The sequence below is a fragment of the Diachasmimorpha longicaudata genome, chromosome 4 (genome assembly GCF_034640455.1).
Source record: "Diachasmimorpha longicaudata isolate KC_UGA_2023 chromosome 4, iyDiaLong2, whole genome shotgun sequence".
NCBI lineage: Eukaryota > Metazoa > Arthropoda > Insecta > Hymenoptera > Braconidae > Diachasmimorpha > Diachasmimorpha longicaudata.
The window spans coordinates 9,988,470-10,015,533 of record NC_087228.1 but is presented as its reverse complement, the minus strand read 5'-3'; the positions used below and the strand labels follow the sequence as shown (position 1 = coordinate 10,015,533).

At 42.5% G+C, this 27,064-nt stretch overlaps 2 protein-coding genes across 2 annotated transcripts; both read left to right on the top strand.

Annotated features, from left to right (window-relative positions):
* Positions 1-3,557: 3,557 nt before the first annotated feature.
* On the top strand, positions 3,558-23,667 carry LOC135161243 (pituitary homeobox x). Its single transcript, XM_064118646.1, has 4 exons — positions 3,558-4,835; positions 12,506-12,700; positions 14,037-14,287; positions 22,890-23,667. The coding sequence occupies exons 1-4, from the start codon at positions 4,550-4,552 to the stop codon at positions 23,664-23,666; spliced, it is 1,509 nt and encodes a 502-aa protein (XP_063974716.1). The 5' UTR covers positions 3,558-4,549; the 3' UTR covers position 23,667.
* A 168-nt stretch (positions 23,668-23,835) lies between these two features.
* LOC135161244 (uncharacterized) lies at positions 23,836-25,121 on the top strand. The gene has a single exon (XM_064118648.1). The coding sequence runs from the start codon at positions 23,841-23,843 to the stop codon at positions 24,174-24,176; it is 336 nt and encodes a 111-aa protein (XP_063974718.1). The 5' UTR covers positions 23,836-23,840; the 3' UTR covers positions 24,177-25,121.
* The last annotated feature ends 1,943 nt before the right edge of the window (positions 25,122-27,064 follow it).

Below are 27,064 nucleotides of genomic sequence, written 5' to 3'. Positions count from 1 at the left end.
GAACAAAAAAGCGCATTTTTTTTTTATGAAACAAGCACGAGGGCTCCTCCGATGATGCTCAATACACACAATCTCCAGTGAGGCTGTCTACCCCTCAGAATACCGCCAGTGTCTGCACAACCCTCCCTCGATTTCTGCCCCACTCGTCCTCGAAACTGGGGGATGAAAATCCGCGCTCCGCCCAGCCACGTGACCCACCAGTATTATCAGCACCTCTCGCTCACTCCTCCGGAGTCTTTTTCAGTCTCGTTCTGTTCACATTTTTTTATCTTTCTCTCTCTCTCTCTCTTCGATTCACCGTCAACCCCCTCACACACCGTCCTCATGGGCTTTCTCTTCTTCCTCACCGTCGGCTTCTCGACGACTTTATGCCTCATAAAAATGATATAAAATTTGTAAAGACGGAGCGCCGTAACGACCGAACGGCTTGGCCGCGTGGAGTAGGGGATGAGGGTTCAGCCTCGCTGTCCCTCCGACTAAAGACAATGGAAAAAAAATGTAAAAAAAGGACGAAGAAAAACAAAGCAAAATAGGAACGGAGAGAGAGAGATATCTAAATCGAAAACTCCGAGCGACCTGACCCTCGATCTGCGCTCGTGGTGTGAAGATAAAGTCGGTGGGAGCAGTTCGTGAAAATCACACAAAAATAGAAGCGCAGAATAACTACGAAGATACAACAAAATGTCGTGGAAATAGGGGAGGCTGGGAATAAAATGGAAGGTGATATATGAAAAATCTTTCCTCACACGATTTTATTCAAACGCGTTACTCATTTTATTGTCTCATGTGAGGATCGTAAACTCGCGGCTGTCTTTTGAATTCAGAAAAAGTGAGATTGGAATTACAATCTCACCAATATATCGCACTAGCTAGTACTTCTGCAAACTCCCCGCACAATATTTAAAAGTATGAAAATCTGCCTATCAATACCTTATGCCATGACAATGACAAAATACCCCCCAAACGGAATTTCAATCATTTGACACATTAATTCGTAATCAATCGTCATCACTGTGGACCTCTAGTAGTAGGCAGTTCACAAAGAGACCCCTTATCATCTTGATACTAATCAATGTACATGAAAAAAGCGTTGTTCAACACGAGAAAGAAGGAAAAAACGGAATAATCGATTGTTTGTGCCACACATCTGTCCTATCGCTAATAAAACACATCGAGTATATCAGTCGGCATCAATTGATGTTTTCGAGGCATCGACAAAAAAAACCTCCCGTAACTGATATAAAACGTTTGTGATGATACCAAATTGCCGGCGTGTTTACTCAACCGAGAAAATTTTCTCGAGAAATACCATATCTCGAGTATTTAACAACTGACATCGATTAGTACATGTTCTACATGGGAAAAAAGTTAACAATAACTCCCTTGTATAATTGAAAATCTGCAATTGTTCGATAATTTAGTTGTTGCCAATTCCATTAGAAAATTAAACAGAACTTTAAACCTAAAATGTCAGGAATAATTTCCAAACACTATATTTATCACTTCTGTCCATGTCGAAAATGATGAATTTTCACCATTAAACACGACAGCCATTTTGTTGCTGATAAATGTCTGCCTTATCCCTTTATGATACGAGGTATACGGCTATAACTTATTTTATGGATGTTGCTGCTCCGATACTGAGGGAATGGCAGCTGTAGATAATCATCGTGATGCTCTATTACTTCAATGGCAATTAAACAGTCACACGTCCTGTAGTGCCAGGAAATATTATACTCCTCAATCGTCACTGCAAGAGGTCGTCATATTATCCAACATATGGATAACATTCCTAACATTTCTATAAAACCACTCAATGCAAGTAAAATTTTTTCAATTCATATCCCAACAGTAAATTGAATTGTTCATCATATAGACATAACATCACAACATTTTATCATCTTATCGGTTGCATTTTCACCCATCACCCAAAACTCATCCACTGAGCGCATCCCCACCGCCCTCTCCCACCTGCGTCATAAAAGCCATCATCAAAATAAAGAATTAAAAATTCACGACCCCCAGCCAGTTCCATCACGAATCATCAATCCCCCCCTCACGAATGCCCCCAAAAATTTCAGCATCAATCCACTAACTCAAACCCACGGATGAATGATCACCCGGTGAACCAATTGAAGCACCTCATTCGACTAGATACACATAGCCCTCCCCCCCACTCCCCTCCAAACTCGTGCAGGATCAATCAAAGAGCCAATAATAATCAGCAGTGCCACTAGAAGCCAATCTAACCAGGAATAATCCATAATCCTTCAATTATGAAATTACAACAACTGTACAATATCATCGTGTATATACTCGACGACCACACTTTTGCATACACCCTCACGTTTACCCATTGTCCTTTCCATACACATATTCACACATACTTGAAATACAGTACGAAAGGAATACTACGAAGCATTGACGAGAGGGGTTGCCTCCTCACGGTTCAAAAATCAACGATGCTGCTCCCACCAGCATCAGTAACCCCCCCTCCTATTACCACGAGTATCACCCACACTATCATCCACAACAAACTCACACTCGAACACCACAAACATACGCCCCCATTGTACAGAAGGGGCGTGGCCATATTGTCATTTGTCTCCTGCCAACGGTCTCCCTCACCTCGTTTCCTCCTCGTCTCTTCTCCTTCATCCACCTTCAACCCATTCACCCCTCACCTACCTATCCAACCAAGTTGACGTATGTACTACCCCTGGAGGCAGAGTGCCTTTACCAACCCACCATCACCTTTCACTACTCTCAAGTTCTAGCTGTGCCACCTTCTTCAGTTTCTCAGTTTCGTCCCAACTTTTCCTCCATCTCCCCCCCTCCTCTTTTTTTTATTATGTTACATTGTCTTGGCCGGCCTGAAGACAGTCGAACACACTGAAGCCGCAGTCCTTCATCCCTGAAAGACGCTCTCAAGTTTATTTCATTCGGCTTTGGGCCTTTATATCTCAGCTTCAGCATCTCGGCATTAGCGACTCGGAATGATCGTCTTCAACAAGTTTTCTTTTATGAGAAGCTGTCCATCGTCTGCTTGGATCCCTCCGTTTGATGATACTCGGTCATCAGTCAAATTCGGATAATTATAAACCAAAAGCTTCGATCTTGAATGCTCACCCTCACCAGTAAATCAGGACAACTTCCACCAATTTTGCGTCATCATTCCAAATAAATTCCTCCCCCAGGAATCTCACCAACCGCAGTTAAGCCACGTGCCATTGTCCCAGTAGTTGATAATACAAAAAAGGGATGCAGTCGGCAAGGTGTGAAAAAACTGGTCGGCACATGAATTTCTGGAAAGGCCGAATGTATTGAAAAGAAGAAGGGATGCATTGGAAATTAGGGAGAGTGGGGGCGTTTGCGCTGTGGGTGGGGCGAAGATAGCTGGACGAGGTGGGAGATAAAGCGTTTAACTATGGTGGGGTGTGTGGGGGGGGGGGGATGAGAGCGAGTCAGGCGCAGGCTGGGTAGAGACTGGCGCTAGTGTTGAATAGTATCCAGAAGCTCCTCGTGTGTGGGTATATGGGTTTTGATGTGGTATTTCGAGGGGTGTATAGCAAACGCTTGCGAGGGGGAAACGAAATTGTAGAAGTGTGAGGGGAGGTAGGGGGAAGGCGAATGGTCCATAGTGAGTAAGACTGGGGACTGGGAAGCGGGATAGGCACAGTCAGACAGTCAGGCAGGCCCCCGGCATAAGGCAAGGTATCTGGGCAAGGGCGCAAAGAGAGGCAACACTGCACGGCAAAACCCAGCACCAAGCCCAAGACCACTAGATCCGCTCGGCTTACCCGACTTAGAGACTTAAGCCAAGCAGCCAGTCCAAAAGGCTCAACTGGGCTAAGCCTAGCCGACCCACCTACCTAACTGCAACGTGCGGTCACTACACTACCTGGGTGACTACCCCATCGACCTGGTCTTCACAACCCTTTCACTTTTTTTTTTTTATCCTTTGGTAGTTGACCACCAATCCCCGCCACGAGTTTTTGTTTACCACTTGTCGTTCACTCGTCAATCAGCGGTGTTTTTAAGTAAGACAGGGAAGTGAGAATCATTGACAATCGGTGAACAGTCGCTGGGAGTGGTGATACTGCCACGAAGACATTGTGCGTCGACTCGGGTAATCACAGTGACTGGCTCAGACACGGTGGTCACAGCCAAGGTGATAGAGGTGCTGAGTGTGTGAAACGCGTGTGACTTGGCTGGACTTAACCCACTTTCTGTCTGGCTCGAGTACATGAGAGTTACGCAATTATCGGGCTTTATAATCAGTCGGCGGCTGAGGCATTGTGAAGAAAGCACCGGTGTAATTGATCCTCGGGAGTTATTTGTTATTGTCGATTGGAACGAGTGTGATTTGGTTGTTAAGTGTTGATAGTGGAGTGATTGTTCGTTTGTTGGGGGTATTTCAAAGTGATTCGTGATTCATTGGACTTATGACACCCTAGAGGGGGGTCAGAGCTGATCAGGGGTTTGGTGAGGACAGCGAGGTTGACCAAAGGTGTACGGAACAGTCGGCACGACGTTAACCTTCTACAGTATGGAGCGCGGCGGGGGCGGGGGGAGCCTCGAACTCGCCGGCGGTGGTGGTGGCGGTGGTAACTCGGATCTGTGTCTTCAGGATCTCGTCACGGGTTCGGCCACTGGATTGTCCGTTCAGCATTATCAGCATGCAGCTGCTGCTGCATCAATGGCTGGACTGCATGGTGATCATCTGCAGAATGCAATGCATCATCATGATGTCCATGGCAACTCTCATCATGACACATCGATGCTGCACAATCCGAGCCATCAGCTGTCTCATGAACCTCTTGAAAAGTTAAAGTGTAAGTATCTTTTGAAGTTTTGCTTTGTGAGTTTTGGGTTCCTCTTTTGAGGTGCGAATTGCAAATATGGGGATGAGTTTGAGGACTGGCTTATCAGTGAGCAACCTATTTTATCTCGGTTTGGGTTTATGATGTTTGAGCGCGGGCGACGCGTCATCCGACGGTCGGTCTCAGGTGTCTCCAATCGTTGGTTGTTATTTTTTAAGATAGATTTATTGGAGAATTGTTTTTTTCTCAAGTCGAGGCTGGATTCCACAGTTTGAAATAGATTTTTGAGGTATCTGGGACGGTGCGAATGTCGAAAAGAAAATGAGTATAAGAATGAGAACGAGACATTGGCCACGATAAAGTTTCGAGATAAGGAGGTGTTACTTTTATTACTTCGAGAATTTTATTTCTCTATAACTCAGATTTTTCGACTCCAATGCATTTTCAAGTACAAAAGTAATCTAGCATCATCGGATGTCGCAACAATTACCCATTTATCTGATAAATTATCAACACGAACGACAGGACTCATAAAATTATTAACACGGTGGTAATTATCGCTGCTGATGAGAGAGCTGGGGAGCGTGAAAGAGTGAACAAAGACGTGATCATTGATACCGATAAATTTTGCAAATCTGTCAATCTGAGTTATTTGGGCTGATGGTGTGTGAAAATTGATTTCTGTTGGTGGTGAATTGGTCTTAAATTGTCGTGAAGAATTTCTCAGTTTGAAAGAGGTGTCTCTGGATTCTCTTGAAGCAGTCAGTTTCATCTCGTCCGCTCCGAGCGCCGCCACCTGTTTTGTGATTCATTAACTCACCGGCTTATCGGGATAAGGCAGACTTATCCCAGAGCTCGAGACCGACACCACTGGCTAAAGCCAATCTTATTCCAATGGCATTTCACCTGTACTCGAGTATCTTTGCGTTACACTTGAAATTCATTTCCGATAAATGTACTTTTAAAAAATTTCGAATCAACTGTTAACTCTCTCACTTTGTGGTAATTGCGAAGTATAAAAATTTGGCGAATTAAAAACTACTGCAGATGATACTTTTTTTATTCTTCACAACTCGGGGACTTCATTGCCGATCATAAAAAATAAGAGGAATATAAAGTCACATAGTTTAAAATCTTTAAATGGCTTTTCACCAGGGTGGTTCCATTCTCAACGAATGGTAATTACTCCAACGAATACCCCGTAATTAATTGGGGCTTCAGGTGGCGATCAACGACGTCGTAAAGTAACGATAAGAGCCAAGAAATTGAATGCCCTTTTCTGGTTCGCTGAAATATCGAGGGAAAATGAAATTTTTTAGAAAGAGAGATTAAATTTTCCGGACGATAAAATTGTGATTAAAATTCGGTCTCGCGGAACATTGATATCTTCCCTAACAGACGGGGCCCGAGATCCTGACGATCACGGGTATACAATTATTATATTTTCATAGTAAAAATAAAAATGAATACTTAATAAATAACAAGCCGTTGAAATTATTTCTCAATAATCGATAAATAACTTTATATTATCTTCATGTGATTGGGAAGAAATTATGATACTGAACTTCAGACCCTTTTGTGGTGTAAATCTGTCAGTTCATTTCGTAAACGCATTTCGATCCCAATATTTTGGCAACCTGGGGCTTTGACCATACGGTGTCATTCTGGATGTATTTTGGATTCCAACCCCGCCCGGAGTCATTTACTACCCCTTTATTATCGGTTGACGGGGTTATACTTCGGGCAGATGCGCACAGAGTCAACCCCTTGTGTCGCTGTCTTTTTTTTCCCTTCTTCTCCTAATGGTGTTGACAAATTGCTCGGCTAGCCATGCCTCCCTTGGGCATACTGGGGGCTTGGGTGTCCTGGGCGCCACACAGGATGACAGAGTTGGACGAGAGTTCAATCGGGGAATGAGGGAAAGAAAACCCATGAATTTCAAGCTACTGTGATTGGGTTAAACTAATATTGGGGTTTAGGATTTAATGATTAGGGAAACAATCGGGGTAACTCCTTTGTCCATCTCAAATTCCAGGAATTATTTAAGAATCAACAAAAAGAAAACATTTGTTGTTTCAATTTTTTTCATTTCTTCACGGGCACGAAACCCTTTTATTTTTTTTTGTCACTTCTCCCAATGAATAAATATGAAACGGATATTTCTCTTGACTGTTCATATTGTTCATTGTGAAAGTACATAATTAATATTTTTACAATCATTTTATTATTTAAATTATCCAGTTCTAAATTTGACTTTCCCTTCATGTTTTGAATGCCAGTTACGTTTGAATTATTATCCTTCAAATTTCGACCACCAGCAGAATTTTAAAAATCATCCCGCAATATTATTACAACAAAAATATTTCCGGTTCGTGTCAGTCACGCCTCTACATCCTTCCTCGCGATATTTCTCAACCGCCGACGGTCTGCAACGAGATTTTGACACCGGACGAGCCTTCGATTTTACGGTTGGATTTGCCACCCCCTGAATGCAAAGAGAGGGCAAAGTACTTGGGCGGTCGGCAATAGCCTCACCTCCCTCACGACCTAGGTGGCCCCAGGATTGTCGAACCGGGATCACCATAGAAATGAACTCATTTCCCTCCCATTATCTCAGCTGTCTCTCGATTCACCCAACGCCTTCACCGTCGCTTACATCAACCACTCACTTATTTTCTCCATATAACTTTTTACCTCTGGATCACATTTACCCACATGAGGGAGCAAAATTGAGTGCGTGACTCAGTGTGAGAACGAAAGTTTCTTCCCTCTCGCTCTACCGAAGATTTTACTCCAGAGGTGGCGTGTGAAACTTTGGGAGTCACCCTCGTATCGCTGATTTTCTCGTTTCCCAAGTTTTCGGGAAGTACGCCCACAAGGGGTTCATGCGTGACATGTATCGAATTACGAATCGAGGGAGTCAAGAGAAGCGAGTCAAGTTGAAACTAAACAAATTGGGAAAACATTTCAATCAATCCTATCCAAATATTCACATGTGTTTTTTTTCCAAGTGCATAACTCTTTTGTCGTGAGTTATTGTGACAATATTTTCTTACTCTTTGCTTCCTAACAGAAGAAGTCATTCAAATTTGAGTTTTCAGTTTGTTATTTACTACCTGTAATAGAGTCCGTTCCTTTCGAAAGTCCACAAATAAATGAAAATTATCGCATCGCTCTGAATTGTTTCGGGAAATTACATCGGACGATTCTTAGATTTCTGCTTGTAAAGTCCCGAGATATTTCCTCCACCGATTTGATTGCTCTCTTCAAGAACAAACAGGTGAGAAACAATCGCTGAAAAATGTTTCATAAAAATCTATTTTAGCCGCTGATAAATTGCCCCCATATTCTCCGAAACGCAGACAAATGCACTCATTGTGTCCTCCCAACGGAAGATAATATAAGAACCCCTGAAACTCTCTAAATTAAGATTTCCAAACGGTCTCATCTTCTTCACATTTCTTTTCCCTGGATTTTCAAGTGTCGTATTACGGTGCACGACGAAGCGCGCGTCGTCCGTCGGACTATTCATCCATTCTCGGTAAACTGGGACATGTGAACTCTTATAAATTACGTCAACTGCAGACAACCCAATTCTTTTTAACAAATTTATAATTTTTTTTACTCTGATTTGTATATCACCTCGTCAGCTGTCCCTCCCCACTCAGTCTCTCTGTCCCCATATTTTTTGCCAGACAAGAAAGCCACACACATTTAATGACAAAAAACTATTTTCCTCGTCGGCTGAAATTCATGTGAATTAAATTGTCTTCGGGAACAGGACGAGCACATTGGACAACAATGTCCCGAAAATGTCTCAATAAAATTTCAACAATTTAATGAGCGTTAGGCGTGAATAAGTGGGCCTCTTCACCCCTCGGATGGGTGATCAAGTACGTGCTTTTAATGCCCACGGTATGTAGTCTCTCTCTTGTCAAACCAAATGGCCGTGTAACGCCCATAGACTGACTAATAAACGACTTCCTAAGGAAACCGAGGATTACGGAAAGATTAGGGATGGAGGATACGCTTCGACTTTCCCCAGCACTCGTGCGCGAGACGTGAAAATGCGATGGTCTTGGTGGAGGGGGAGTGGGGGGCGCACAGGTGTCTGCGGCACGCGGCCATTCTTCAATTTTTGACGGCCTAAATCCTTCGGGTGTTCAAGTTCTTTTTAAATGAGGGACAAAATGTTGCAACCCTCTTTCCAATGTCATGATCATTCATCTTCCAATTACGAACTTTAACCCTCAAGAGTTACCTCAATGAGGGAACCCCCTACGATTTTTACACCAATGTAATAACCGATATACTCGCTTCACATACAATTGTATTTTGTTTACCAATAAAAGCTTAAACTTTATTTAGTTGCACATTTGTCCAAACGTATTCAGAAATTATTTTAGAAACTGGAAAAATTCTCTCGTGAGATCCTGGCCTCTCTTCGCAGCTGGTTCGGGTGTTTTACGCACCCCTTCCCCCCTCCCTCATTGAGTTACCGCGATACGGTCCACTAACCCCCCACAATTTTTTCCTCCTTTTTTTCTCTCTCTCTCTCTCTCTCTCGTCACGTGTTTATCCATTCAAATGTATCAAATTTTCACACTGTACTATAAAGCACGAATAATTACCCCTCCATGGCCCCTCTCACCCTAGCATCAATAATTCGGTGACGATAATTCAATTTTCATTGGCAAAAGTCAGGAACGAGGAAAGATTTCTCAATTCACCGGTGGAAATAATTTCACGTATTTTTCTTTTTTCATTCAACTGAGGGAAAATGAAAGATAAAAGAGGGACAGAGTCCTCGCGTGCACAGCCGCCCGTAAAATCCGTGGGGATTAGCGGGCGCTAATATATCCACCGGGTAAAAACACCACGAGCAGCTGAGATATTCGTTCGTCTCCCTCTTGTATCTCTCTCTCTCTCTCTCTCCCTCCACCCCTGGCTCCTCTCTCTACGTCACAGAGCAGCCGTGTGGTTTGTCTTTGGTATAAAATAAACTTCAAGTCTGTGGAAAAGTCATAAATTCGTGAGTTACAACCTGTCACCCTTGTTATCTCATTTCTTCTTTTTTACCTTTTTTCCCCCTCGACGTTTGATGTACAAAATTGTCCCTGAAATTAATTCAGACGGAGGGGGTGTGGAAATTAATGTTGAGATTTATGGAATATTTTCTCGGTAAACATTCGTCAGATTCTTATTTTACGCGGTGAAATGAGTCACTTTGTCTTTTTGAGAGTCCGATCAGTTTACTGGGGCAAACGATACCCACGGGGGGTTCCTCGAAAGACAGAAAGAAAGTGTGAAAATGTTTGGTAGCACGGGTGGACACATTCCGCCCCTCGAAAGGCAAATCTATCGTGAGAGAAAGTACCGAGAACTCCGCGGGGTGAACAGATGGTTCGACGCGCATTTCTTTCTCTTCGACTTTTCCAGCGACTCTGGGAGATAAATTTTTCACGAATAGGTTGATGGAGGCCTTTTTCCGGAATCATACATCACACTTATGAATAAATTTATTTTGGATTATAAGAAAATAATTAAAGGCATTTATATACAGTTTATATATCACTTATGGACAGGGGATAATTTTAATCCCCAGAGAAAATGAATTTCGGAACAATTTAGAAGAACTGCAAGATATTTTTAGATTTGCGCACATTTTCGATATTGAAAATTGAGATTCTCATGGGCTGGAATTCCTTCGAACCTGAGCATACAATGGTTCAAGTTGTGACGATAGGAGGGGCAGATATACTCTGTTTGACAAGTAGAAACCCTTCGATAACAGGACGCTGTGGCATCCAAGCTATTTTTCCAGGGTGGAAGCAGGGCCGATCACAGTCGGTACAAAATCCAAGGCTGCTGCTCAAACACTACAGTTTATCCCAGTGGGATATGGGCTTTGGGCTCTTCAGTTTGTTCTCACCCGTGTTATACACGTGTTACGAGGTGACCCCGGACAACTTTAGAGATACTGATATATTTGGAGGTATTTTATTTGTCGGTAGAAATCCTTAAATGTCTGAGCTTCTGCGGAGACCAAAAAATTCACCCCTCAACATATTCCAGAATTTTCGCCGAATTTCCCATCGATTTCTGGAGAATTGTTATTCAATGACTCTCCACCCAGACATTCTGGGGACCTTTATGAACAAAACTGAATGCCAGCCCGTCGCAATCAATTGAAAATTTCCTCGTCACATGCATATTCAGCTGCTCTATCAAAATACTCCATATTGAAGTGATAAAACTCCAATAAACTCTCGTCAACTAGTCACCCTTGTCTTTTTTTTACCTCATCATCTGAGTGATTAATTACGGTGAAAAAAGAGAATGGAATGAATGCCCAGAACTGCATATGTGTGAATGGATCTCTAAATCAGCCAGAGTTATGTGACGACTAATTGTGAAGTCCCTCCCTTGCTTCCACTCCCGGTTCCATGTGAAACCAAATATAACTAAACGAAACTAAACGACTCGACCGATTAACCGCTCACTGCCGCACACTCGTCTCTGACAGGCCCTATTCTCGACTGCGTGTGCGTTTTCAGCCCCTGACAAACTTCTTCAATTTTTTTTTCTTTTTTTTTTCCTCGCCGGGTTGATAAATAACTAGGAGGCTGAGGGAGAAGCGTCGATTAATGTCACTTGTACAGAGCTACTGAGTGACTAGCTACTCAGTGGCTCGGATTCCCTGTCTGGATCAAACGCACGACGAGAAATATTCAGCCAAAATTACGTTTTTTTTATTAATCCCGAAGGGAAATGAAATTGAGGAAAATTGTAGGGATTTTTATGGGCGAATTCCGCCGTTTGTACCTGAATTTTCTGTAAAAAATTACGATATGCTGCACCTAGAAAAAAATATAGTTCTCCTAATCAAATATCCTCCGAAAGAAATGAAAAAAATCCGTTCATCGATTGTCAAACAATTTTTTACTCAATTCTTTATGATACGACGAGTGAAGTAGAAAAAATTTGAAAATTATGAGAACGAATGGAAAAATAAGTTGTCACGTGTGAACTGACTCTGAGGCACTCGAAAGACTCTGGCTTTCCTCCTGCCACCGGAATATACGGTGACCGCGGGCTCGTAAACCTCCTCCCTTCCCCCTTAGCGCTTATATATCTCGTCGAATAATGGGTGTACCAGGGGCGCAGGAGAAAAAAGACACACCGCCCTCTTCAAATCGTTTATCCACCAGTGTCTTCCTGTACTCGCGTGTGTGCACGGCAAAACTGTGAAAGTGGAAAACTAAATTAATGCGTTTTACGTCATTGAGTTTAAGTGACTGCGACGGGGAGACTTGTTTATCCCTCGGGAGTTCTAAACACATGAAATCGTTTGTGGGGTTTGAGAAAAATAAAAATCTGCTCGAGGAATAAAGGAAGCGCATCTCAACATTGTGGAACATTTTTGGAACTTCTGATATCATTTTTCACGCCCACAATGAGAATAGAAAATTAACGCGAAGAGGCTATGAATAAATCAATCAATGGCGGGGAATAGGGGGGCGGGTTTATTTTCTAAATTATTCTCTGATCATGGGAGGGTGGATTTACATTTTATGATTTTAGATGTTTTTCCTGTAAATGTTCGAGTGCCCCTACTCGACTACTATCGATTCAGCCCCTATTCTCCACTCAATGGTTCAAAACTAATTAATTAATTTCAGTGTGGGCAGCTAATGATTTCCGAGACGACACCAACAGCTTAGCGCGCCTGGATTCAACGGGTCACGGTGCTCACACTCCAGGTGGCAGTACCCCAAGTACCCCAGGCGCCACACCGACAACCCCCTCAGCAGGATTCACCTCGGCGCCTCCACGAAATCGCACGAACACCAATCAGAGGACAGACATTCGAAAAGGTACAAAAAATAAGAGATAACAAAATGAAAACAAAAATTGAGTAAAAACAGCGCCACTCACTCTGAATAAACGTCTGGATTTAATTGGTTAGTGATCAACCGTCACGAGTTTGGCTGCTTGTTTGTCCACGACTTAAGGTCTGGCGTCTAACAAATCCTCGCAAATTGAAATATCCCGGCTCCGTGGTGGTAGTCGCTGCTTAACAACAACCGGGACAGATCTTACTTCACTAGGTCTCGGGTAATCCGCGGGGATGAGGGTTAAGTCTTCTCGCAATTTCTTCCGCCAAAGTCCGGCACGTTCATACTACTTGAGAAACTCACACATCCGAAGAGTCTCCATTCGTGGGGGAGGGTGGGGTATGACGGGTTAAAGGGGCTGAATACATAATATTGGAAATCGGGGCTGATAATCTAAATGTCAAAAAATAACATCAGCGCGTTATTAATAATCTTTTAATTAAACACTCAACTGATTTTAGAATTAATTATCTTTGAGATGGAGATAAGAATATTTCGTTGAAAATCAACTGACGTTTTGTTTTTCCTCATTACTTTCTGAGACGGTTACAAGCGCCAAACTGACCACGACAACTAGGTAATCGGAAAATCCTCGGATGACCATCATCTCTTATCTAATTTGGAAGGGCAAAGACCTTCTCCGGTGATTCGGCTAGACTAATATGTTGCAACGTACATTATCGAGGAGTGCGATATCTATCGGGCAGTGATAGCGGTGTCTCTTTGAAAATAACCAATCAATCATGGTGCTGTCAATGGTAACGCAAGGGGAGGCGTCGGAGACAAACCCCGGGGTACCTCACACAGGTGAGGGTCTGTGTGTTGGACTGATAGTGAAACACTGCCGCGTTGAAAACTCTCCGCACTAACCTACCGCGGGTGGAGATTACTGATCAAACGGTCCGCCATTCGATTTATGTTATCGGGCGATCGACTTTTTGTTGGGAGGCAGTATTAAATCATTCGGCTCGGGTATCGATAATATTTTGGTTCTCCTGGAGACAGAGAAATTCGATTTATTGTTGGTGAAACAATGTGTTTGGTGTTTGTGAACGGAAACGAAATCGTTTTAATCAGGTGAAGATAAAATATTTTTCGTTAATTTGCACGGCGAGGAATTTTTGATAAAAATTATGCGACAGTTCTATAAAAAGCATGTTATAAATAATATAGAATAATGATATAATTTTATTTTCGGTTTGATAAATATCCCAACGAATTGGTGCACAAAAAAATAATAAGAACATAAAAAGGATCATGATAACTAATAATGTGCCCACAATTATTTACCCCACATCCATATGATTTGTTTCAGGTGTTCGGACACCGACGGAAGTGAAACAAGAAATTCGAACGGACATTGTCTCTCCAGCGGGTACAGTCGGTATAAACGACGCAAACGACAAAGACGGGGGTAAGAATAAACGCCAGAGACGGCAAAGGACGCACTTTACCTCGCAACAATTACAAGAACTAGAATCAACGTTCACGAGAAATCGATACCCCGATATGGCGACCAGAGAGGAGATTGCCATGTGGACGAACCTCTCCGAGGCGCGAGTGAGGGTGAGTTAACTTCATCGATTTTAATCTGAGTTTAATTCCACACTGAGGAAAAAATTATTTGAGCCAAATATTCTTTTATTGAGAGAAGTATTTATTTTTTCCAATATGGAACTCTTGAATCGGACCATTCCTTAATTAGCGGGGGTTTAATTACCCTTCACCGATAGGCAAATAATTTTGCGACTACAGCTCTTTAATTAAAAAAATCCTAAGTGTGTCGACTGTTGGATACCTATATTTCCGCGATGCGAGTGATAAGTCGCCGGTGATAGGCGGGGAAAGAGAGAGAGAGAAGGGGGGAGGGCTAATGAGACCTCCTGGTCACCTCAATTATTCCACCAATAGCTAGGTAATGGAACAGATGTATATCAACGCGGCTGGCGATTATCGAAATGGAAGAGCAATCGCCATTTCGCGCATCGATAACGTAACGTTCACGTAAATTTTCCGTCCATTGAGAGATATAAAGAATTTAATTAATTGACTAATTCGATTTTCAATGTCATTTTCGATAAGTTATCCTGTTGTTCATAAAGAGAAATGTTAAGTGTCAAGGATTTCTATAAAGAAATTATTTATCAATTAATCAGAAACTTGTTACGTTACATCCATGAAATATACTCTGGTATGACTAAACCAAACATCGTTTGAAAAAAATGCGTCCGGAAGTTTTTGGCACAATGCCAGGCATTGATGCGTATCAGTTACAAAATCAACAAAGCTTGCTTCGACCTTCTGGCAACGGGCACCCTCGAGGAAGCATCTTAATTCAATTCTGGAGCCGTTTATTCTCACCAAGAACTCGCGACTAAACTGTTGAAAAATTACTCTTTGAACTCCGACTTAAACATTTTGAAATGTGTAACGGTAATAGATTTAAATCGAATATCATTTTCTCTTAAGAATTTTGAATAGCAAAAAAATCCTCATAGTCTCGTCCATTAAAAACCACATGCGTATGTGTGTGTATGCAGAATGAATCTTCCCAAAAATGTAAAAACCATTGACACCTCTATCGAAGATTAAAAACGGGGGAAAAAAATTTGGCCGGTGAAACAGGCAATAGTTCAAATGTTTTCAGAGGGATAGACTAGAACGGGCGCGCCAGCTTTGCGCCAGTAAGCCCTGCTTGGATTTATAGAACTGCATGAGTGTGGGCCTCTCTGCAGTGAGTATAAACGCCATGTACCAAAACTCTGGCATCCCGAGATTCCGCCGTCGAAACTCTCTTGTTGCTTTTACGTGTTCGCAGACTGTAACATACAACAACGGAGATCGTTCTTCATTGTAATTCGGGAGGGGTGGGTTGGCCAGTGGGCCTCGTCCACTCGGTGGCTTTTCGCTGTGAAAACTAACCACAGTACATTCGAAGGATTATTGCTAACTCCAGACCGAAATCTCTTTCACAGTAGTACATTACGATTTATGTCATACGGAAAAAAAATTGGCAAAATCTATTGATTACCAACAACTTTTTGGGGGGACTATCGGCTGTGGACATTGGAAAATTGTGTTTTCTGGAAGTGTTTAACTCTGGAGTTTCAAGTGTTTGAGCTTTTTCTTCGAAGAATACTAGAGCTTGGATTTTACTGTAAGTTCAGATTCAGTTCAGAAAAATTCTTTTAAAATTATGTGTCTAATCCGTAACCCATCAGTCAAAACAGTTCGAACTTTACTCCAAAATTTCCTTCCGGTTACGCCCTTGTTCCGTGACCTTTCAGGAAGAAGCCCCGAACATTCAGTAAAAAAAGACGGACCTGTTTCGTAATTTTGACCGGGCCCGTAATTTTTAAATAATTTTTCCTTGCGCGCATGAATTGAAGTCTCAAAAGAATCATTTACCCAAAATGTCAGGAAACGCAGTTAATGTTAATATGTCCTCTCAGTTAGCCGCGGTTATCTGCAAAGAGGCAGGCGTATGTTTCGGTTGGTGGTAGAGCGGCGCGGCTGTCCGAGATAATCCGCCTGTGATTAAGACCATAAATCCATCGGCGGATTAGTATGGTTGCGCGCGCGCGCCCTTCGCTTCGACGATCACCCACTATCATTGTCCCACTCTCCTGCACACACTCTCTCCACATTTGGTGGCTTATGTGGGTGGCGGTGTACGTTGGACTAACTGGAATAGGTTTCGCAGGAGAGAGGAGACAGTTTAATGTGTACGTGTGGCTGAACGTATAATGGGTAAATCAAGAGAGAGGAATTGTGTGTAGGTGGATAGTTGGAAGGCACGGGGTTTGCCCAGGGCCCTGGGAAATGACCATGGCGAGTGTAGGTACGGCTCTGGGACATACTAACCGGTATGAGAGTGAGGATTACTGATGTCATTCGTATTCACAGGGTTAGCGGCTGTCAGCATTCTCTCCAGAGGGATCTATTTCGGTAGATCATTTTGATTGTTTTGTTTATTCATATTAAATGTTAGATGAGCACATGTGGAAGGGGGGGGGGGAGGAGGAGCTTAGAGATCTGTTAATCTTCAATTGTATTTTATGGAGATCTTCATTAAGTCAATTGAAATACCTTCAACGCTTTGATAGCTTCAGTCATCTTATAAATTTTGTAAATGTTTTTTTAGGACCTCTGGCTTCTGAATTAATCAAAAGTGACTGCTATCATTCAATATAAATAATTTAAAAGGATTTTTCAAACAACATTTTCCATCCAAGGTCAAGCCAGCCAATAGACAAACGTCTTCACGTCAAAAGCCGTAATCGGAAAATGAATGTCTCCCTAGTATCACTGAAATATCCTGGGGGAGCATCAAATTACTATAAATGGCCGGCGGACGTGTGGCATAGCTGCTTCGAGCTATAAAGACAGATAAAATAATTTCGATAAATGACACATCATCCAGCCAGTGACCTCCGGTGTCATTTTTTCTCATTCAAATAAAACGGACAGCACGAAGTGTACCAGTAAAGTCTTCGACAAAAATTCAGTGAGTCTTTAAGGTCAGGTTAAAATTCAATGTCGTGGAGTCGAGGGTTAATTTGGAAAATAATCAGCATCGTACACAGAAGTTTCTCCCAAGAATTTTCTTTTTTATTCCCTATCATTGACTTTTTACACGAACCAGCCTGAGGAATCCTTTTTAAAGTAAATGAATCGTTCAATCAATACGTTTGAATGCCAACATAATAAAATATATCCGGGAAACGAAGAGTAAATGGAAAATCGGAGAAATGAACGTGCGCAAATATGTCCAGATAAAGCACATTTTCATGAACTGTTTATAAATAACGAAATAACCCAACGACCCAGCGTATGACTGAGGGGGTGGCAGGCGGTCGAGATGAGAGGTGGAGGTGGCTGGGATGAGCATTAAAAATCACGTGTTTCGCTTGAGCTCATAATCTCGTATAATCTTTTGCAAAGTTGTTAATACTCGGTGGGCTTACGGGTGTTAATTTAATATCCATACAGGTGCGCCAACATTGAATATCCGAATCCCACACTGTTGGCCATAGCCCCACTGCCCGGAAGAAAGAGTGCAACCAACGATGGGGAAAAAAATCCATAAAACTCAACTACCCAGTCGTTTTAGTGCGCTCATACCACGAATTTCCGTGTACACATTCTAACCCGATAGAGTGTAAGTCTCCTTTCTCGTGTGATAGTGAATAAAAAAGAGAGGATTTGTGTTTTAACTGTCGATGTTGGTGATTTTCACATGTGTGCTACGAAAACGTTCACGGTCAATTACAAATAAGGGGACACCATACCCACCGGTCTAAATCCAATGGGATCATTCTGGATCACTATGAAACACCCTAGTACACGTCCACTGTCGTTGCAAGTCCACCTGACCTACTGTAAGTAATTGCAAAGAGATGCTGTTTGTCCCTTGTGCTTGCGACTATTTCACAGATGGAACGGAATTTTTTTATAAACATTGGACTTTCAGGGAACGAAACGTGGGACGAAGGCCCCACTTTATCGTGAAAATCACTGGAAGAGAAAAATTCTAAGAGTCAGAACAGTATTCTGTCAAAATTACAGAACATTTACAGCTTTTCTGGACTTTTTCCTGAAGGTTCACTGAAAAAGTGCGCAACTGTTCCGTATTTTTTACCGAATATTGTCTTGACTGGCAGTAGGGGAATTTTCGCATATAATACCACAAGAGCTCCGAAATTATCGGATATTTCCCGATAGGTTCGTTGCAAACAAATGAACGTGTCAAGTTTTCCAGTTTAAAAATCACGAGCGCGAAGCGCGAGTGATTTTTCTGGAAAACTTGACGAGCTTATTTGTTTGTAGGGAACCTTGAGGGAAATATCAGATAATTTCGAAGTTCGAGTGGTATTCGGGGGATTATTTTTTGCATCCAAATCTTGGCCGATAGAATTGCACCATGAGACATAATTTTCAACGAATTGCCATTAATCTGTCAGATACAATTGAGGGTTACTTCAACATTTGTTTTTTTTTATATATATCAACATGCAAAATTTCCAGTGAAATTTCCAAGAATATCCGCTGAAATACCGTGTTGACTATACAAAATAACGTCGAATGGTGCAATCCTATTGGCCAAGATTTGGATGGGAAAAATAATCGATAAAAATTCCCCTACTGCCAGTCCTTCATGTAATGTACCTTCATGTAATGTAGCGCCACCGCTTCGGAGGAAAAAAAACAAATTTTTATGTGAAGAACTGATGGAGCGTATCAGAAGTGAGGAGTGATAAATATGAACAATTCGGAATGAATCCACTGCCAATAGTTTTTTCTCGGTCACCACGTAAAGTGCATACTCAAAATGCTACGTGTCTATGATGTATGTTAGATGCGCAGTGCGCACATGCTCCCACGCGATTTAGATCCTCTCTCTTCGTTGGAGCTTACAAAGTGCGCATATATACCTATATAGGAGCCAGAGTGACGTGTTTCCTTGGCACGAACCCGAGAAGAGTGAGACGTGGTCGCTTTCTGCCTTGATCCATCTCGACGGTACAGTGAGATTTATGGAGACGCCTTTGGTGTGTCCCTCCAACGTTGGAAAACTCTCTCGTGAGCGAGTACTCATTCCCCAAACGTTGGAGAACGAGTAAAAGCTCGGGTAAAAGGGGAGAACGGAGATGGATAGATAAGTTTTCGAGGTAAAGGGCTAAAGGACTTGTAAATGCCCAATTTGTTGATGAAATTTGGTTTTAGTTCACGAGTCCTAGAAAATGATTATTTCATTGGATTTTAATTTCTATTTAATTAATTTTTTGCCCCAGTTTTCCGCTTAAATTTCCCTACTCCTCCGAAATAAGTGAATTGAATTTTCCAGGAAATCTAAAAGTGCATTTTTTAGTCTGCAAGTCAGATGGAGTTCGAAAACTACTCCACCATTCACGACCCTCTCTCACCATTATTATTCCAACTAGTTACAATTGGCTTTTCATGATAATTCTTGAAGCGAATAAGAAATTTAACTCACTCCCTCCTCTTAACAACCTCTCAGGTACTTAAATGCGGGCTCATTCCCAGCTGAAGAAAAAAAAGAATAAACTCAGAATTGAGTAAACCAAGAAAATAGGAGAGAGCTCGATTTGGAAGTGAGTCGAAATAGTCGGAAAAGCGTTATTCCACCGAGTGGAATAGAGAAACTAAAAATTGAGAGGAACGTGGAATCGTGTATGGGGTTTGCACATGGGATTTTTGAGGGAAAGAGAGCCAGGGAGAAGGTAGGGATGGTGGATAATATAATGATGGCGTCGCTGGATGAAGGAGGGGCGGGGCTACGAGGGGATCAATATTATCCTCCTCCACCTCTTCCTCCTGGGGGCAACGGCGCGCCACCGCACCCGCGTCCCTCGCATCCGCGCGTGATCCTCCCTCTTCGTTTCGTTATTGCCCCCCTCGTCCTACTCTAGTCTCCTCTCGCTCTCACTCCTTGAATGTAATTCTCGTAACACATACCATTGCGTCTCTTCTCTCCGTTTTTTCTCCCAACTTCTTCCCCTTTGGCCCGTCCTTCGTCTTATTGCGAAGGCTGCGGCGAGATAGGATAACGCGCACCATGGATACGCACTTGGAGACGCGTCGATACACAAGTGGAAACTTCCTGGCTTGAAACTTAGGGTTGAGATATCCTCGAACCCTGAACATTCTACGTTTACAGAGAGAAAAAAAAAATCAGGAGAAATTATCTGACCGTTCGGTAACTTTGCTGCGTTATCGAATCTTTTATTGAAGTATGACAATTAAATTCTTCCTAAATTTCTGATATTATTCTTATCGAGTATGTTGCTTTTAGCCGTGAAGATGATTACCAATAATACATCAGAAAAGAATCAATGTAACGGGAAATGCGTGTCATGAAACGGCATCGATGGGCGTTAGGAATTAACTGAGATTTCATGTCTGACATGATCCGTTCCCACTCCACTAAATCAAATAGAATACGGGGGGACGTATTGGCAGGACGAGGGGCCCTCCACTAGCAATTACCTCGGGTTGTTTAGCCCCTTTATTTTACGCCATTTTATCTCGTTAATTCTATGAAACTGAGTTTTAAGACAATAATTAGTCCATGAAGAGCAATTTTCAAATGCTGCCATTGGCATAAAGAGCAGAACCGATGAATTCAGACTCGTGAAATTTGTTTATCAACTTCCTCAAGTGTAACAAATATTCTCCTCCAACTACTGCGTACTGTTTCCATAACTTTCCATCTAATGATGAATGAAATGGAGTGAAAAGTGATCGTATATATTACGATTGTCCGAGAACGTTAAGTCTGTGGATCACGAGTGATGGTACACGGGGTCTCGAACATCTATAACGTATCTACAGTCACAGTATACTATGGTATATGGCGAAGCATATAGAGAGCATTGAGTACAGAGAGGGAGAGGGCAGAAAACGGGGGTGGAGTGATTGATGAGACGCCCGGCCACGGTCTCATTACAGTTATATAAGCTTCCGTAGATTGAGCCATGCAGAGGCTTACGGAGCGTGTGGCAAGAGGGGGGACAGGTTGTGATTTGATGAGGTTTTATTGCTCGCATGATGCCGCAGAAGGTCGTTGTGTTTCTGTGGCTTTTCCAAAATCTCAATCACGTAGGGGACATTGGGGCAAAACAGAACGCTGGAGTAAAACGAATTAGAGAAATATTTCCGCCAACGCACCCTCTCCGTTGCGTACAATTTTTATTACTATTTTTTAATGACAAATATTTTTGATTAATTGGGAATAATTCTTGATGATGCTCGGCATATCATATAGTTGCATTGTAGGAATATTTCTCCATGATGAGACACCAATAACGAGGTAAATAAATAACGAATAAATCTCGGGCTTACAACTCGTAAAAAAAGTAAAAATAAGTCCACGGGATCAAATTTTCTTGTTTTCCCAAAGCTTACAGGCGTTACCCAGATATTCGAAAGTTCATTCATCAAGTTTACTACTTACGGACGGCCATCGTGAGATTTTGCGATGCCGTTAAAGTTTATGGGCGCGGCCCTCTCGCGTGTACAAGCCCTCTAGCCCAAAGCCTTCCACTGCGCTCCATATACCTTCTCTCGCTCTCTCTCTCTCTCTCTCATACGCTCGGGTTTATTGATTCTCGAGTCTGCGACCAGCAGCATCTTCCTCCACCTCGATATTGTCATTGTATAAATACACGTATTAGTATTAACCCTTTAAAGGTAAATGGAGAGGACAAAAGCATGAGAATAATAATTGGCTTTCACTTTTTTCAACTCCCTGGTGATCGGTGCATCCATCGACTCCCCCAATTACCCCAATTACAGGCATATTAAATTGATTATTTCAAGGACACATCCCCTGAAAATCTCACGCATTACTCATCATTAGCCCACCCCCTCATTTTTCCCAATTCTCCACTTTCAATGACTCGTCGCGCCTCTTACCTTTTCCGCGGTGCGCTCCCCCCGCCATCCATCTTGGTATATAGCCTCTCCGACCCCTCATTCCTCACTGTTTTTCCTCATCCCTCCACCAAGAAAGGCAACGGCATATATCTATATCCCTGTCTCACGTCACGTCGTTTTGTGCCGGTGGTTGCCTCACAGTTTCACGAGACTCGACGTTGTATCTGTGCGCAACCACCCGTATAATTGTCGGGGTGGGTTTCCTCCACCAATGGGGAAAATAACCGGTAGAAGGGAAGTGGGAAAACGGCTGACGAGGTCGTACAGAATCATTCTCTCTTTCTCGTTGAACCTCAGGCGTATAACAACAGTATCGAGCGTCGGTTCTCTCTCGGCGCCGCCTTGAATTAACGCCGTCATATTTCAGAATGGAGGAGCGAAGAAGAGAGAGGAAATGGTTGTATATACGAGAGTAAAAGGGGTTCCCCGGAGCCATTTGTCTCAAGGAAAAGGGCGAAAGCTCGGCCTTATGCTTTTGCTTTGTACATGAGTTATAATATTTATGGTACATTAATCCAATGATTGTGCGACACAATTTCATCGTCTGCGATTAGAGGAAGAGGGTCAGCAGATCGGTAGTTCATCAAATATATGGATCAGATGAATTATTTGTAGACATTTTTCAATGATTTTATTATTTGTTTTGTTAACACCCCAAAGAACTATAATTTTTCAAAATTAAATATAAACTTTCCCATTTACCCCGCAGGTCTGGTTCAAGAATCGCCGGGCAAAATGGAGAAAACGGGAGAGGAACGCAGCGAATGCAGCAGCAGCAGCGGCTGCTGACTTCAAAGCGGGTTTTGGTGCTGCAGGTCTGAACAGTTTCATAGGTCGTGCAGATGTGGACGCGATGTACAGCCCCTACAGTTCCTACAACAACTGGGCAGCCAAAGTCCCATCCCCCCTGAACAGCAAGCCCTTCAACTGGGCCCACCTGAGTACAGTTGTCCCAACAGCATCGCATCACCATCACCATCAACTTGCTGGCGCTCAGGTGGCACCAGTCAACTGCTTCAACGCCTCCACCTCGGTCTCCAGTCATGTAAGCGGAATGTCAATGTCAGTGGGCCAAGCAGCGACATCAATGCTACCCGGGATGGGCTCAGGTCTTGGAGTTGCTGGCTCACCAGTGGCAGCCTCGAGTGCAGCGTGCCCCTACGCAGCGCCAACGCCCCCACATCCTTATGGACCACCAGTGTACTCTCATCATCGTGCGACAGGGCCCACTGAGCCGTGTTCAGTGATGAACAGCAGCTTAGCAACCCTACGCTTGAAGGCCAAACAACACACAAGTGAGTATGGCTCAGCAAGTTCATTCAGCACTGGTGGTACAACAGCAACTGGTGGTGGTAGCATAAGTCCAGTCAGCTCGAGGGCATCATCTGGTGGTGGTTTGAGTGCCTGTCAGTATGCATTAACAAACAGTACTAATCCCCATTCACCAGGTCCCGAGCACAATCAAACAGCACGAGCTCAAGTTTGAGGTGAGGCGGGGGCTGCATCCAGCCCCCATCACTCGGTTAATAATAATAGCACCGCCGGTGGCACCATAAGCCAGGTAACATCTAGCCAAAGTAACTGCAATTCTCAGGGTAATGAGGGAGTTAATCAGATGAGAGGGGGCGAGTGACCCAGGCCAAGATCCGCTGCATCGCCAATGCTATCGTCAACACCATCATCGACAACATCGCAACCACAGTATCTCATGTATGATGAGGAAAATAATGCGGCGGATCAGAAGGCTAATGAGGAGACTCGGATTATTGGGGGCAGTAGTGGCAATGCCAATGACTCGGCGGGAATTGGGGTGGGAGTGGGCATTGGAGTGGGAAGTAGTGCACCTGGGACGGGGGGTAGAATTCCTGGTTATTGGCAACATGCTGCTACCTCGGCTGCTGGCTACTGGTCCTCTCTCTTTGATTCTTGGACGACAAATCCCATTGCCACTGGGTCACAATCGCTATCGCTCAGTTGGGATGAGAATCGGGGGTGAATACCGAATTAAGGGTGAGTTTTGTGAGTGTCTTTGGGGATTTTTGAGAGTATGATGGATGAAGAGCGTGGAAGAGTGCTCATTGATTCAAATGACATTCTTTGTTTATTGTAAAATACTGATATTATCATTTGACCAAAGTTATCTGTGCAATAAAAAGAAAATGTTCCAAAACCCCTTGAGGCGAGAATGAGGGTGCGGGTGATGCACTCACCGACTCCTGTAGATATCTGTATAGTAGAGAAATTAAAATAACTACGGAAACCGTAATAAAAATTAACTCAAAGGATAAACCAATTGTAATATTCTAATGTCGATAATAAATGAATGAATTATTCAGCGAAATACCAAATAAAGAAATATTATTTGTAGGTACAATGAAAATATGAATGAGAGTCTGAGATGATGAGTGATACGAGTTAACTCGTTTCAGTCTGCCATGTACAGTGTATGAGCAAAATTATATCGATCTAGATTGTACGTTATAAATATTATTAACGAATTGTAGTGTTAAATGATATTCAGTATACTTAAATGCGCGATAAATGATGTTTCATGAGACCTCAAGACTTTATGATGAAAAGCGAGTAATGTCAGGCCCAAAATATATGAACTCCCGCTAGTCTCCGCTTAACGCAATCTCTCGAGGTAAAATGAAATACTTTTATGACCCAAACATCATAGAATTGTATAGATTCTAAGGTAGATTAAGGAAACGACCGCTATTTTGTATGAATCCCGATGTCGTACAAATGTCAAAGTCGAAAAAAATAAACAATTCCACATATCCCCAGACGCAGATCGGTGAATGGAGCAGTAAAATTCACTGTTGTTCGTCATCTTTGATTCACTTATGTGTACGTTCCTTGTTTGATGCCATTTGTGGGCCCATGAGGAGCACAGTTTGTAATCTAGTCACAATAAAAATCAATTCTATTCTAACAGAGTGTTTTTCGTCAATTGAATTTTTAGGGAATTTTCTGTTCATTGGGAAACCAATAAGACCCTGTAAGCCAATGCAAATAGTGGATTAGTCGATGACAACTGGGGGTGATTCTCTCATGATCGTTTGAGTAGTGATAACCTTGGAATTCTCATGCATAGCAGGGCTGTAACTTGGTGCACATTATGTTTAGGGTTTTTTGGTGGGGTTGTGGGGGCCGGTGGCGATAAATTATGCACCCCCACTCGAAGTGGTCCACGAGGGGAGACCTTAGAGGGAATAACGTGGGTAACAGCGCTAAACTAAACTTAACGTATATTACACTATCGTCGTACGTTAAGGTTATTCCCATTACGAGATATTACAGTCTACCCTGTGCTCGATGGTGGAGGTGGGAGCTCTTGCAGCTATCACGAGGATAATGTGCAGTATCTTGTAGGCTAAATTAGGATGATGAAGCATGAGATTTGTCATCTATGATTTTTTTTATCGTCACAGGGATTCGTGAATCATGTTTTTTTATTGCACTGAATTATTAGGAGGACTTGACATTGTGACAATTTTTTAAGATCTTTACCCTCATACTTTTGAGTGTAAAATCAACAAAGGCAGGGGCGGAAGCAGAAAGAATTTTCTCAGGGAAAAAATACACTGACTTCCTTTTATCCCTTCACTACAGAAATGTTCCTGAAGTAATTTCGATTAAACAGCATTCGATTAAGTTCAAACAATTCGCTCCTAGCAATTTACAAAAGGCTGTTGTTTTTGTTCAAGGGAAAATTGAGCATTGTCTTCTAAAATCGGAATGCTCGGGTGGAATAAAGGGGTCGGAGAGATTCCAACTCATTTTCTTTTTATTACCAAATTTTCTTCAGCAATTTTACAAAGTCCCCTCATTTTCACCCCTGGCTCAGCCATCCCCGGGTATATTGTGTAAATTCAAATGTCTTCGGTATTTGAGGGACATTTGAATGAGCTTCCAAAAGGGATGGATTCAAAGTTGTTTCAAAACCAAATGACCTAACGTCGAATATAACCAAACACATCAGCATGAAGGACATCGTTTTGGGCTTTAGCTGAGGAGACGTCGTAATGGAGAGGGGGTTCTGTATCAGTATGTGGGTCCCTCGGTGGCAGTGGTGGAAATCCGTTGGATTTACTCAGCGAATAAAATCCGATGAGGCGCCGTCAATATGCCTGCAACTATCCTTTCTCTCCTGGTGATAATAAATGTCAGATCGAGGAGGAAAACTACTGAGATTGGATGGGTACAAATTTTTTTTAATGAGTTGGAAAACTTCGATGGGGGACGTTTCGCCTTTTTGTTTATATTTTCTACCTCCAACAATCAGCATTCGATTTTTTTCATGACCTAGAGATTGTGTTTTTTTCCAGTACTCGTACGAAAAATTTTATAGGAAATGTTTATAATGTTAATGCCGTGTTTGCCGTACCCTAGTGATTTAAATCCACCGACTGCTGTGGAACGTGATCAACGATGGCAGAAAGTTGATCCAGGGTCACTGAGGAAGCTAGTGGGCGGGAAAGAAAAGCAACACACAGGATAAGAAACACTTTCCCCTCGCTCTCACAGGAAAACCTCCGTCCATGGACACGAATCGACATCTGATCACACTATTTCTCTTCAGAAATATCAAACAAAGCATTTCCGATAATCCTGGGAAAACGACATCTCCATTTTGGACAAGTTTTAATTGTCTCATGTGTATAAATAAAATTGGGAAAAATGAAACGCGTCAGAGTAAGATAAAGTGGCAATTAACCATCAACGAAAGGAAGACTGTGAAGAGTAATAAAGATACGGTGGGTATTTTTTTTCATGACTTTACTAACATCCCAGTCGATGTCTTATCTCCACCTGATGTTATCATCGCCATTACATTTGTTAAGCACACAAATAAAATTTTTAAAATGTACAGAATTT

Excerpts from the sequence above, each read along its gene's own strand:
- LOC135161243 (XM_064118646.1), top strand. The coding sequence starts at position 4,550 with ATGGAGCGCGGCGGGGGCGGGGGGAGCCTCGAACTCGCCGGCGGTGGT. Across the intron at positions 12,701-14,036 it reads GAGGACAGACATTCGAAAAG|GTGTTCGGACACCGACGGAA; the intron begins GTACAAAAAATA and ends GATTTGTTTCAG. Across the intron at positions 14,288-22,889 it reads TCTCCGAGGCGCGAGTGAGG|GTCTGGTTCAAGAATCGCCG; the intron begins GTGAGTTAACTT and ends TTTACCCCGCAG.
- LOC135161244 (XM_064118648.1), top strand. The coding sequence starts at position 23,841 with ATGCTATCGTCAACACCATCATCGACAACATCGCAACCACAGTATCTC.